This window comes from Erinaceus europaeus, chromosome 2 (genome assembly GCF_950295315.1).
Source record: "Erinaceus europaeus chromosome 2, mEriEur2.1, whole genome shotgun sequence".
Classification (NCBI taxonomy): domain Eukaryota; kingdom Metazoa; phylum Chordata; class Mammalia; order Eulipotyphla; family Erinaceidae; genus Erinaceus; species Erinaceus europaeus.
The window spans coordinates 194,728,081-194,740,585 of record NC_080163.1 but is presented as its reverse complement, the minus strand read 5'-3'; the positions used below and the strand labels follow the sequence as shown (position 1 = coordinate 194,740,585).

The window sequence follows — 12,505 nt, the reverse complement described above, 5'->3', positions numbered from 1 at the left end:
CTTTCTATTTTTTAAATTATCTTTATTTACTGGATAGAGACAGCCAGAAACCAAGAAGAAAGGGGTGACAGAGAGGGAGAGACACCTTCAACACTGCTTCACCACTGGCAAAGCATTCCCCTGAAGGTGGGGACTGGGGGCTCGAACCTGGGTCCTTATGCACTGTGTAGCATGTGCACTCAACCAGGTGTGCTACCACCCAGACCCTCATTTTTTCCTTTATTGGATAGGGCAGAGAGAAATTGAAGGGAGGGGGAGATAAGGAGAAAGACACCTGCAGACTTGCTTCAGCACTTGTGAAGCATTCCCCCTACAGGTGGGGAGCCCAGGACTTGAACTCAGATCCTTGTACTTAGTATTATGCGCACTTAACTGAGTGTACCACTGCCCTGTAATTCTATAATCTTATAAACTATTATTAAACCATTACTAAAATAAAAAAACATTATGAGGGAGGAGGGAGAATGAACAGAGCACTGCTCAGCTCTGTCACTAGGTGGTGCTGGGGATTGAATCTGCAGCCTCTAGGACCTCCAGCTAGGCATGTTAGAACCAACAAATTCAACTATCCAGCCTAGTCTCTCTCTTCTATTCATTTTCATTTATCTGTGATAGAGAAAAGCAGAGCATAATTCTGGCATATGTGGAACCAGAGATTGAATTCGGGACCTCATGCTTTAAGGGTTCAGTGTTTTACCCACTGTGTAACCTCCTGCCACTAAAGATTATATATATAAACATTGTTTTTTATTTAATGAGCTACAGAGACCAGACTGCTCAGTTCTGGCTTTTGAACCTGGGACTTTTTTTTTTTTGAGCCTCAGGCACCAAGAATCCTTTCCCCCGCTGAGTCCATGGGACTGAGGTGTTCAGTGTCTGCTCACTGCTGGGGATCTGTGATTACAGCTGCATCTTGGCACCGCCTTTCCGCTTCAGCACCATGGACGGGGCTACAGCCATTCCTCTCCACAGCCCCTCACCTTGGGAGAGGAGCTTTCTGCCAGCTCCCCTTTACTCCCTGGCCCAGGACTTCAAATAGATAAGCTTGCCTGAGGGTAGCCCCCTACCCCCTGCCCCACCCCTGCCCCTCTAGGTCAGACTCCTGTTCTGGCTTCTGTGCCTTCGCTGTCCCCTCAGCAGGAACCTTTCTTCCCTTCTAGCAAAGTCAGATACCCGTATGCCCCCTATAGCGGCCCCACAATCCATCTGAAACCAGAATTCCCACTCAGTTCTGGTTACTGGTGGTGCAGGGATCAAACCTGGAACTTGCCAAGTCTTGTGCCTTCCTGCTGTGTTCTCTTCTGGTCTGAGCACAGATCCTTGGTTCAAACCCAGAGGAGAGGCCCCTTCAGGGCAGGGCTGCAGAGCCTGGGAGGGAGCAGGCCCAGGAACCCAGACATAAGGGCAAGATCCAAGTCAGGTAGTCACTGTATTTTATTGGAAAACATTGATATATATTTTTCTTCACAGCTTGAACTGAACACAATATTGCCCGGTTTAAAAAACAAAAAAAAAAAAAAAGAAAAACAAAACAAAAACACTCCGAAAGTGTCCACAACCTCACGCCTACCTGCCCTTACCCTCTGCGTTCAGTAGGGTGTCCCACTACACCTGTCCCCCTCCCCTCCCCCACAGGCTGGGGGCAGAGGGTGGACAGGAAGATTCTCCAAGCTGGGCAGGTCCCAGGAAAACAACTTGATAGATCTGGGGAAGGAGGGAAGGTGAAATCCAGAGACTGAACTGCCCACATCGACTTACTTGTCCCAGAGGCGAAAGTCAGAAGCAAGGGTACGGATCATGCTGTCCGCTGGGGAGCGAGGGGGCAGGCAGGTGGCGGGGGGTGAGGGGGCAGGCACAGACTCATGGCAGACAGGAGGAAGCAGCCAAGTCACTGTGGGGAAGCAGCGGGAGGGCCACAGGCAGGGCTGCCCCAGAGCCGTGACCCCCATCGGGGCTCCTGGCCCATCAATCCAGACTGTTTTATTGCAGGTGTGTTCCCTGGCGAGCGTGGTGGTGGTGGGGGGGCTGCTCCCTCTCCCCAACCGTCAGAGAGCCCCACTGTAAGGTGGTTTGTGACACAATCCCAGTGTCAGAGGGGCAGGAAGAAAACCACCAAAGGCCAACCAGCTGTGACAGCGACCACTCCCACATCGGCTCCAGCAAGGGGACCTCAGTTCGGATGGGGGGGATGAGAGTGGGAGGGGCGCATCGTGAGCGGCAGCACGGGACATTAGCACCAGGTATTTACAGAACAGCTTGGATCACTTTAGGGAAGGGATGGGCCATGTGTGTGTGAGGGGGACAGTGGAGTGTCCCCCACCCCCCAGCCCAACCTCAGGAGCTGGGGGGCTCCACGAAAGCAGTTTCTGGGAGCCTAGTGTTGGCCACTGTGCCCGGCCCTTTCTGAGTCGGGTTCCCCCCTCAAGTGGTAAAGACAACGCCAGTTTCTAAAGCTTTCATAGCCCCATGACCCCTCCCTCCTCCCTGGGCCACATTCACAGGAGCCCACGACCCTGGCTCCTGCTCGTCCACACCTCCCCAGCCCTTCTGGAATGCCTCCCACCCACCCGCAGTGGCAGCTGGGATCTGCACACGGGCTGTGGTCACAGGGCTGCAGGGTGCATGCAACAGTGTAGAGCATGCTCTTCTGCCTGGGGGGGGGGGTCGGCCTCTCTGGCAGGTCCCTGGACAGGGCTGGCGGCCACCCCGGCACCCAAGGTAGGATAAGAGAAAGGAGACAAACTGAAAGGCTGACCAGCCACTGTGCTGGGGGCAGGGGCAGAGGCTCCTTAAGGGGGTTGGGGCTGTCTTACAGACTCGTCAGGCCTTGGAAGAGGTAAGTGGAGTGGGCGGGAGGCAGAAGGTGGAGGGAGAGGAGGGCTGTAGAGGAAGGAGAAAGAGCAGTCATGCAGCTTGGGACAAATCTTTTGTTGCTTTATCAGATTCTCAGTCAATCAGTTGGAGTTTGCTAGAACCGGGGGACGCAGGGGAGTGTTGGAGAGAGAGTGCGCGAGAAGAGAGATCAAGAGGACGGGCATCGCCAGCTGCCCGGGCCTTCACTTTGCGGTCATCATCTGTACAAACTCTGTCAAATGAGAGAGGGGAGCAAGCGGGTGAGCAGGGCAGAGCCCTGGCAGCCCTCCTGACCCTGGGGACCTGGGGGCCTCCGTGGAGCAGGTAACTACGCACCTTCGTAATTGACCTGCCCGTCTCCATCGATGTCAGCCTCTCTGATCATCTCGTCCACTTCCTCGTCCGTGAGCTTCTCGCCCAGATTCGTCATTACATGACGCAGCTCCGCAGCACTGATGTAACCGTTGCCATCCTGGGTACAGAAAGGGGATCTGAGCTGGAGACATTCACCTGGCTCTGCCCAGGGGTGGGGATGGGAGCCTTGCTAAGGGGGCAGAACTAGCTGGAAGTGCCAGGCTCAGATCCAGAAGTGCTCAGATCCAGACAAGGGCTTCCTGGAAGTGGTGGCTAAGTGACCTCAGTTGTCCTGGGTGTGGTGGAGCCTTACCTGCTCTGTCTCTCGGCCAAGACCCCAGGAACTCTCTCTCTGACACACACATCTTTTATTTTTATTTTTTATCTTTTATTTTTATCTTTTATTTTTTATTAAATTTATCCGCTTGACAGCCAAAAATTGAGAGGAAGGGGGAGATAGAAAGAGGGAGAGACAGAGATACACCTGCAGCCCTGCTTCACCACCTGTGAAGCTTTCCCCCTACAGGTGGGGACCAGGGGCTTGAACCTGGATCCTTCTGCATTATAATATCTGCGCTCAACCAGGTGCACCACCACCTACACACGTATCTTTTTAAAATGCTTCCCCCCCCCTTTTTTTTGCCACTGGGGCTTATGCCTAAAGTTAACCTACCTCTCCTGGCAGACATCTCCCCCACCCAGGTGGAGGAGAGATAGCACAGCACCACCTCACCCGTCATAGTGCTCCCTGACGGTGCTGGGGAATCAAACCTAGGTTTTCTCCTGCATGGTGAAGTGTGCACTCCACCAGGTGAGCTGTCGCTCGGGCCCTTTGTTTGTTTCTGGCCAGAGAACTATTCTGGCTACTGACAGTGCCAGAGATCTTGTATGCAAGTCCTGTGTGTTACTGCTGCACTATTTCTCCAGCCCCAGATTATCTTTTAAAATATTTGTTTTGGTGGCATGGTAGTGGTACACCCAGTTGCATGCAACACATGCCAAGGACCAGAGTTCAAATCTCTAGTCCCCACCCTTAGAGGCAAGCTTAACAAGTGGTTAAGCAGTGCTGCAGGTCTCTTTCTCCTGATCTCCCTCTGTCTTATCAAATAAATAGTTTATAGACATTACCTCAAAAAGAAAAAGATAAAAAAAAAGATTTATTGCAAATAAGAATACTTCATATAATAAGATATAATAAAAGAGAGAAACCAGAACACCACTCCAGTCCATGTCGTGCTGGGAACTGAACAGAGCATCAGACACCCAGGCTCTTGGTCTGCTGAGTCATTTCCCCAGCTGCAGAAGCCTTGTTTATGTACTAATGAGGGAGAGAGAGCAGGCACCTGAGCACCACCAGGGCACACACCGTGCCGGGGGCCAAGCAAGCCTGTGCCCTCCAGCATGGGTCACTCACCTTGTCAAAGACACGGAAGGCCTCTCGGATCTCCTCCTCACTGTCTGTGTCTTTCATCTTCCTGGCCATCATGGTCAGGAATTCCGGGAAGTCAATGGTCCCATTCCCTGCAAGGTGGGGAGGAAAGGGGAGCTAGTGGCCTGGACCTGGCAGGAGCCTCCCCAAAGTCCTAGGAGAGGAGAGGGGGACCTCACCGTCCGCATCCACCTCGTTGATCATGTCCTGTAGCTCTGCTTCAGTGGGGTTCTGCCCCAGGGACCTCATCACTGTCCCCAACTCCTTGGTGGTAATAGTACCATCTCCATCCTTGTCGAAGAGGGAGAAGGCCTCTTTGAACTCTGAGGGAGGCAAGCAGAGGAGCCAGATGGGAGATGAGTGGGGGGGACCCTGTCCTTGGGGTGTGGGACTCTCTCCTGGAGGAAGGTGCCCAGGAGCCAGCCTTCCTACAGGCAGCAGAGCTAGACCCCCAGCTGGTGGCCAGGTGAAGGGGCAGCTCAGCTGGCAGAGCACATATAATGGAAGGGTGCTCTGGCTTCTCTCTCTTATGGATGCGAGACTCCATTTCATATCAAACAAATACATCTTTAAAAATAAAAAGACCACGCTGGGGAGACAGCATAGAAGTGATGCAAAATATTTTTAAGGGGGCCGGGTGGTGGCGCACCTGACTAGACACATATATTACAGTGTGCAAGGACACTGGTTCAAGCCCCTGGTCCCCATCTGCAGAGGGGAAGCTTTAAGAGTGATGAAGCAGGTCTGCAGGTATCTCTCTATCTTCCCCATCCCTCTTGATTTTTCTGTCTTATCAAATAAATAAAACAGTTAAAAATTTTTTCATGTCTGAGGCTCTGGTCTCTCATTAACCGGGCGGTAGCGCAGCAGTTAAGCACACATGGCACAAAGCGCAAGGGCCAGGCTTAAGGATCCCGGTTTGAGCCCCTGGTTCCCCACCTGCAGGGGAGTCACTTCACAAGAGATGAAGCAGGTCTGCAGGTGTCTGTCTTTCTCTCCCCCTTGTCTTCCCCTCCTCTCTCCATTTCTCTCTGTCCTACCCAATGACGACATCAACAACAATAAAACAAGGGCAACAAAAGGGAATAAATAAATATTAAAAAATTAAAATAAAATAAATAAAATATGTAAGGGGCTTAAGAGATATGTTAAAAAACAAAAAGATCTTCAACCCAGTCCAACCCAGGTCTGCTACCTCTGTGCTGGGGGCAGACCCTTCCTACTCTCTAGCTGTTCAGACAACCTAGGCAGGAGAAAAGGGGCTGAAAGCAGCTCTTCGAGAACCTTACATTTCCTTAAAAGACATTTATCTAAGGAGAGAGAGAGAGATACCAGAGTACTGCCCAGCTATGGTGTATGTAGTACCAGAGACAGAACCTAGTACCTCAGGTTTCTAAGCCCCCCAGCCACCCATGTCCGCTGGCTCTGGCCTTTCACTCAGATGACAGTGGACCACTGTCATGCCAAGAATCTGTCTGTGAAGCACGTTATGGCTTGAGGAGGGAAGGGAGGCCACCGTCCAGAGTGGTCCTCCAGCTTGCAGCCTATGGAAGGGGAAGCACACGGCTGTGTGCAGCATGCGGGTGGTGGGGAGACAGTGTGTGGCTGACGGACAGTGCGTGGGGTGGAAGGGGGAGGGAAGAAGGGCCGGCTGCCAAGCTGGGGGTGAGGAGCGAGTGGTACTGAGTGGGCAGGCCTCAGCTGGGGGACACATCAGGCAAGGAGGGACTGTGTGGCTCCTGCCCTCCCACTGGGCCTGTTTTGGCACCTGGTGCTCCCTCCTCCCTTCAGGTCCCCTGAGAACAGATGCCTGGCAGCCTGTTCCCAGAGGCAGTGAGCCGGGGCAAGGCGGTGGGCACTCTGCTGACAGGCACAAAGCTGGGGTGTGGGTGGCTGAGGCTGTGCCCCCGAGCCCTGGGGTGACAGAAGTCTCTATGGGGTTTCTCCTCCCTGCAGTGAGTCTGTGGGGGTAGTGTCATCTGGGCCCGTGCTCATTATTTTTTTTAAATGATCGGACAGAGACAGAGAAATTGGGGAGGGGAGACAGGGAGACAAATTTGAGGGGAATCTAGGGATATATCTTAACATCCTAGAGACAGGTGGAGGAACCTTTCCCCCGCTTTCCTTTTGCCACCAACTTTTCCACTGAGGATTTGCTAGTGCTTCCGGTGGATTCTCTCATACCCCCCACACACAAAGATAGTGAGAGGCAGAAAGAGGAGAGACACCACAGCACTGCCCTACCACTCATGCAGCTTAGCTTCTCTTTTACGTAATTCTTCCATATAGTGGCGGGGGGGGGGGGGGGGGGGCGGGGGCGGGCTTGAACCCAGTATGGTAGTGTTTGCTCTACCAGGTAAGTCATCTCCCAGCCATTATATTTATTTTCACCAGAGCACCCACTCAGCTCTGCTGATGGTGGTGCTGGGGATTGACCCTGGGACCTCGAAGCCTCAGACATGAAGATCTTTTTTTTTTTATTTCCTTTTGTTGCCCTTGTTGTTTCATTGTTGTAGTTACTGTTGTTATTGATGCCGTTGTTGTTGGATAGGACAGAGAAATGGAGAGAGGAAAGGAAGACAGAGAGGGGAAGAGAAAGACAGACACCTGCAGACCTGCTTCACTGCCTGTGAAGCGACTCCCCTGCAGGCGGGGAGCCAGGGGCTCCTTATGATCCTTATGTTGGTCCTTGTGCTTTGCGCCACCTGCGCTTAACCTGCTGTGCTACCACCCGACTCCCGAAGATCTTTTTTTTTTTTAACCAGAGTACTCTGGCTTATGTCGGTATGGGGGATTGAACCTGAGACTTTGGAGCCTCAGGCATGAGTCTGTTTGCATAACCATTATGCTGTTCTACTTGCCCCCATGAAGCTTTTTGCATAACCATTATACTATCTCATGATGCCATATTTTAAAAAAGCTTTAAGAGTGAGACCAGAGCACTGCTGAGCTGGAGTGTAGGAGGGGCTAGGGACTGAATGTGGGCCCTCAGGTACACAGGGCCTGTGCTCTGAAGCGCTGAGCCAGCTCCCTGGGCAGGTCTCTTCTGTTCATTTATGTGACCAAAGAATTCATCCATGTGGCCCCTGTGACGTTCTAGGCAGTGGAGACATGGCGGGAACCAACAACTTAGTGTCAGAAGGCTCAGCAAGGAAGAGCGAGAAAGGTGGTAAAGGCAAGGCGTACAGGTGACAAGCCGAGACCTGGAGGGGAACACTGCCCAGCGTGGCCGGCTCCTAAAGTGGGACAGGAGCTGGGACCAGCAATGGGGTTGCCCCAGTCGGCCCTGGAGGAGAAGGGCTTCTGGCAGCGAGCAGGAAGCCTGGCTCAGGCCTGCAGTCAGTGCAATGCAGACAGAGCGCAGGGACACAGGTGTGTCTGCCACAGGCTCACCCGGGACTAAGGCTCAGCCCCAGGCAGGGTGAGAGGAAGAGGGGTCGCATGCTCACCTGCGATCTGCTCCTCGGTCAGCTGGTCAGCCTGGAAAAGGAGGAAAGAGGTTAGACACTGGGCTAGCTAGCTGTCACCGGCGCTATGTCACTCAGTTGGCCCCCTTTGCTGAGGCCAGTGCCATATGGTACTTCACAGCCCATGGGGGGGGAGGTGAGGGCGTGCAGGCCAGAGCCAGGGCCTGGAGGAAGTCTGGGGGTCACTGGAGGCCTGCTGGGCCTCGGGGCCTGAGCCTCAGTGGGTATGACGACACACCGCCCCAGTTCAGCCCGATAGTGCTGGCACAGCCAGGCCTGTGGGTGCTGGCACAGCACAGGTGTCTCGGTGTCAAGGCTGCCACTGCGGGGAGCCCGAGGCTGAGTGGAGGGATGAAGGGCGGGCCTGGGCCCAAGGGGCTCTAGAAGGCTCTGAGCAGACTGGGCGGGGGGGGGGGGGGGGGGGGGGGCTTTGTGGTATCCATTGCTGACTCTGTGTCACCTATTTGGAAGCCCTGGGTTCAAGCTGGGTGGACCCAACTCACAAATTCTCTGACATGGTGGCTGAGTTGCTCCAAGTGCCCACAGCGGTTGGGGCAGCCCCCTGGTGACAGGGCAGGAGAGGGAGGAGGCCACAAACCACAGAGGGCTCTGCCCCCCCACACCTGCTGCAGTCTCTAACCCCTGCGGGGGGTGGTGGGTGAAGAGGGGCAGACACTAGCCTACCTCTCCCATTGGTGCACCGGGAACTAGCCAGGCATAGGGGCCCTTTTGGGGGGGGGGGGGAAGGGCTTTTGTACAATGAAGGTTTTGCTGTCTACTGTTGAGAAGGCTCCCTCCTAAACCACTCTGGGTGCTTGGGGCTCCTCCCCAAGTTCCTCCTGTCCTGATTAGGGGAGAAGGGTGGGGTTTTGGCTTCAAGAGCCTCCAATGGAGGCAAGTGTGTTCGCTACTCTGCACAGAGCTTCTGTGACACCAGCAATCTCGGCCCAATTGCCCCTCTGTCCCAAATGCTAAGATCTGGGCCATGTGAGAAGCAGTCTAAAATGCACTTTAAAAAAATCCTGAGGGAAGAGAAGCTGGAGGACAAACCCTGAAGAGGCAGATTGGGAGGGGGCCCCAAGGGATGAGGCCCAAAGGGAGATGGAGGAGGGGGAACAGTGGAGGCAGCAAAGCAGAAAAGCCTCACGTGCATGTTCTGGAAAAGCCCTCAGTCTATTAAGGGGGGGTTAGGCAACCAGATGGAGGCACTTCCTAAATGCTCCAGGCCTGGAGCCCCCCTCTGTCTCTCTGCTGGGCAGCAGCCCATCCGGAGGTCCTGACACTCAGGCCGCTGCCAAGGAGAGCAAGAGCGGACAGGGCAGAGGCTCGGCTTCTAGTTACTGGGCTGCCGGGCCATCTGCATTCGTTCTCTTGCCGAGGCTGCCCATGGAAAAAGCCAGGGGGAGGGCTTCCCTACAGGGCAGGCGCTCAGTCAGCTTTGCTGCTCAGGGTCAAGGCAGGGAGGCTGCGAAGGCCCAGTCCACTGCTGCAATAGGCGTGGCCCGCCTGGCGGGCCTCCTCTAAGGAGACCTTCCCCCCTTTCCCACACCCCCTGAGGTAAGTGTCCCAGCTCCCAGACCCGAGACGCCTGCCCACCTGAGGGGTCTCCCCTCCTCAGATCTACAAGCTTGTAGGCTTCGTCCTACTGCTCGGGGCAGGATGGACAAAGGCAGCAAGGGCCTGGCGGTGGGGGAGGGAGGAGGTGAGGCTTTCTCAGCCGGGCCCAGCCCCCGCCAGCGCCGCCCAGAGCCGCGTGTTAGCTGAGAGCAGCAGCATGGGCCAGGACCCCTTCCCCGGGCCAAGGAGGCACCACCCGGCGCTCAGGCCCAAGTCCAAGGCCAGAGAGCAGGGGGCGGCCTACCCGCACCCCGCTGCTCACACACAAGAGAGGGAAGCCCGTGGGCCGGGCTCAGGCTCCGCTCTGGAGGAGAGGGGGTGTCTCTGCCACCTGCCTGTGCTTCGGGGACCCCAGCAAGTCTGGGGGGCTAGCGGGGGCACAGCGAGAAGCCCTCAGGTCTGTGTCAGCAAGTCTGAGATCTGATATGCGGCCGCCTGGTCAGGGAGGAGGGCTGCAGGGCTGGGGCGAGCACAGCAGCGATCCCGGGGGTCCCTGGAAGGGATGAGCCCCCCCCTGAAGACGGGGTCCCCCTGGAGGTCTCTCGCTGGTCCGTACTGCAGTACGAACAGAGGCCAACGCAACCGCCGTGTGATGTGGCCGCCGCACTGCACTGTCACTTGGCACGGGGCGGGGATGCAGCTCTGCACTGGGGCTGGAGCTGGCCGGCACCCCAGAAGCCCTGTTTGGGGGTGTATGTGTGCGTGAGTGTGTGCGTGAGTGTGTGTGTGTGGGGGAACCAGCTCTTCTGATGCGGTGGGGGGGCCGCGGCGAGGAGGCTGAGGGGCTTCCACAGCCGACTCACCCCGCCGCACCCCCAAACTTTGGCCCCCCGCCCCCCTATCTCAGGCGGCTTCCAGTGCGCAATCCGGCCCCGCAGCTCCGCCCACCTGCTCCGGGGCCCCGGCGCCTGCCACCCCGCACCTTCTGGGGGGAACCTCTGCAGCCCACCCCCTCCCCACCCACAGTCTCCGTCCCGCCCTTTCCCGGGAGAAGCCAACCAGCCCCCCCCCCCCCACGCGCCGCCTTCAAGCCCAGGACGCCCCCGTGTCCCCCGCCCCCACACTCCCCGCACCCGCATGCTCGCCTCCTGACACCCTCCCCTCCTCTGGGCACCACCTCCCCCGGGAAGCCCTCCTCACCTCTGCTCGGGGACCCCAACTCACTCCACAACCTCCCCCCTCCCGTCAGAAAAAACAAACAAAAACAAACAAACAAAAAGCCTCCCAGGGCAGCAGCCTTAACCCACTGCAACAAGCACAGACCCCGCTCGTGGATGGGGGTGTCCCCCCCCCAAAATCCACAAGGCTACCCCGCACCCCACCGGCGCGGTCCCCGCGGGCTGCGGGGCTCCAGCATCCTCCCCGCCCCCCCTCCGCCAACCCCCCTTTCCGGCGACCCCGGGTCCGAGCCCCATCCCGGCTGCAAGCGGCCCTCAGAGGACCCGGATGCTTCCGCCTGGCTCCCACAGCCCCCCGAGGCAGCCGCGCTGCCCATTTCGGGGGTCCCAGCACACTCCCCACCCCCCAGAGGCGAAAGGTCGCCCCGGGAAGCCGCTAACCCTCCTCCCGGGACCCAAACGTCCGGCTCTGGGTGCGAACGTCCTCCCCTCAGTCCGCGGGGGCAGCGGGGTCCCACGCGCCCTCGAAGGACCCCCGCCTCAGGCGGAGCCTCCCGGCCGGGGCGACCCCTTCTCCGTCCCACTCACCATGGCGAGGCCCGGGGCGTCCGGAGCGCGGGGATCGAGGTTCCTCCGGCAGCGGCAGCACCTGCAGCAGCTCGAGCTCCGCAGCGCGTCCGCGCCTCCACACTCACTGCCCGCAGCGCGCGCCGCCGCCGCCCGCCCCAACGGTCCCTCAACGGCCGCCGCGCGCGCCCCGCCTCGCCCGGCCCCGCCCCGCCCTGCTCGCACGCCGCCGCACTGCGGTGCCTGAGGATCCCTCCGCGCCGACGGGCTCGCGCGCGGCTCTCGGCCCCGCCCCACCCCGGGTTCGAGTGCTCAGCCGGGCGCGTGCGCGCGGCTCCGCAGAGGGACTACTTTTCAGCGGCGCGCGCTCCGCCGCTCGCGCCCACTCTCTTTTCCTCCCCGGCGGAAGAGTACCTCTCGACAGCGCATGACGCGTCTTTCTGTGAGCCGCTCTGCGATTGGGCAGAGGCCCTGGTGGAAATGAGAGCGTGGCGTCCATTGGTCAGGTCTTCCCTGCAATGCGTCAAACTGGGGCGAGCCACTGAGAGGTGGTGGCGGGGCAGCCTGCGATGCGTGGTTAATTGGGGCCACGGGGCGTGAGCAGGTGAGGGGTGATCAGTGTGACTTTCAGAGAATCCAGTGAATATTTTGGTGGCCAAGGTACGGCCAGAGGGCTAGCGGGAGGCTTAGAAGGATTTTCTGGGTTCTCCCCTCTGACCGACGGAAAATGGTGCGCTCCTAAATCTTGGGGGCTGGAAGCTCCGCCCCCAGTTCTGCCTGGCCAGGTGGCGGGGGCTTCAAGGTTTGGCTCTTATCCTGCAGGTGCTGTCCCCAGGTCAGGGGTCTGCAACAGGTGTGTGAAATTCCTGGCCCTGCATCACTCCTGGCAGCTTTTGGGTGTATGAAGTCGGGGCCTGGTGCTGGAGCAGGGTGCTGGTGTACAAATGCACTCATGCATGCATGCAGCGTAAAGCGGGCACCTGCAACATTCAGAGAGCCCACACTCGCCAGACAGCCAGACTTCTACACTCCTTGTTGCAAGGATCCCACCATAAGAGGAAGAAGAATTTATGCGAAGGCTAAATAGAAGAGACTGGTGG

The 12,505-nt window shown here is 57.4% G+C and overlaps 1 protein-coding gene across 1 annotated transcript; it reads right to left on the bottom strand.

The window, feature by feature from the left end:
• Window positions 1–2,913: 2,913 nt before the first annotated feature.
• Window positions 2,914–11,689, bottom strand: CALM3 (calmodulin 3). The gene is made up of 6 exons (XM_016192167.2): window positions 11,427–11,689; window positions 8,086–8,116; window positions 4,816–4,959; window positions 4,622–4,728; window positions 3,190–3,325; window positions 2,914–3,085 (listed from the first exon to the last, which is right to left on the bottom strand). The coding sequence occupies exons 1-6, from the start codon at window positions 11,427–11,429 to the stop codon at window positions 3,057–3,059; spliced, it is 450 nt and encodes a 149-aa protein (XP_016047653.1). The 5' UTR covers window positions 11,430–11,689; the 3' UTR covers window positions 2,914–3,056.
• Window positions 11,690–12,505: the final 816 nt, after the last annotated feature.

Bases quoted from the DNA above. Each gene is read 5' to 3' on its own strand.
- CALM3 (XM_016192167.2), bottom strand. The intron at 4,960-8,085 runs GTGAGCATGCGA...TGCCTCCCTCAG, and splicing joins GACCGAGGAGCAGATCGCAG to AGTTCAAAGAGGCCTTCTCC. The intron at 3,326-4,621 runs GTGAGTGACCCA...TTCTGTACCCAG, and splicing joins CCTTCCGTGTCTTTGACAAG to GATGGCAACGGTTACATCAG.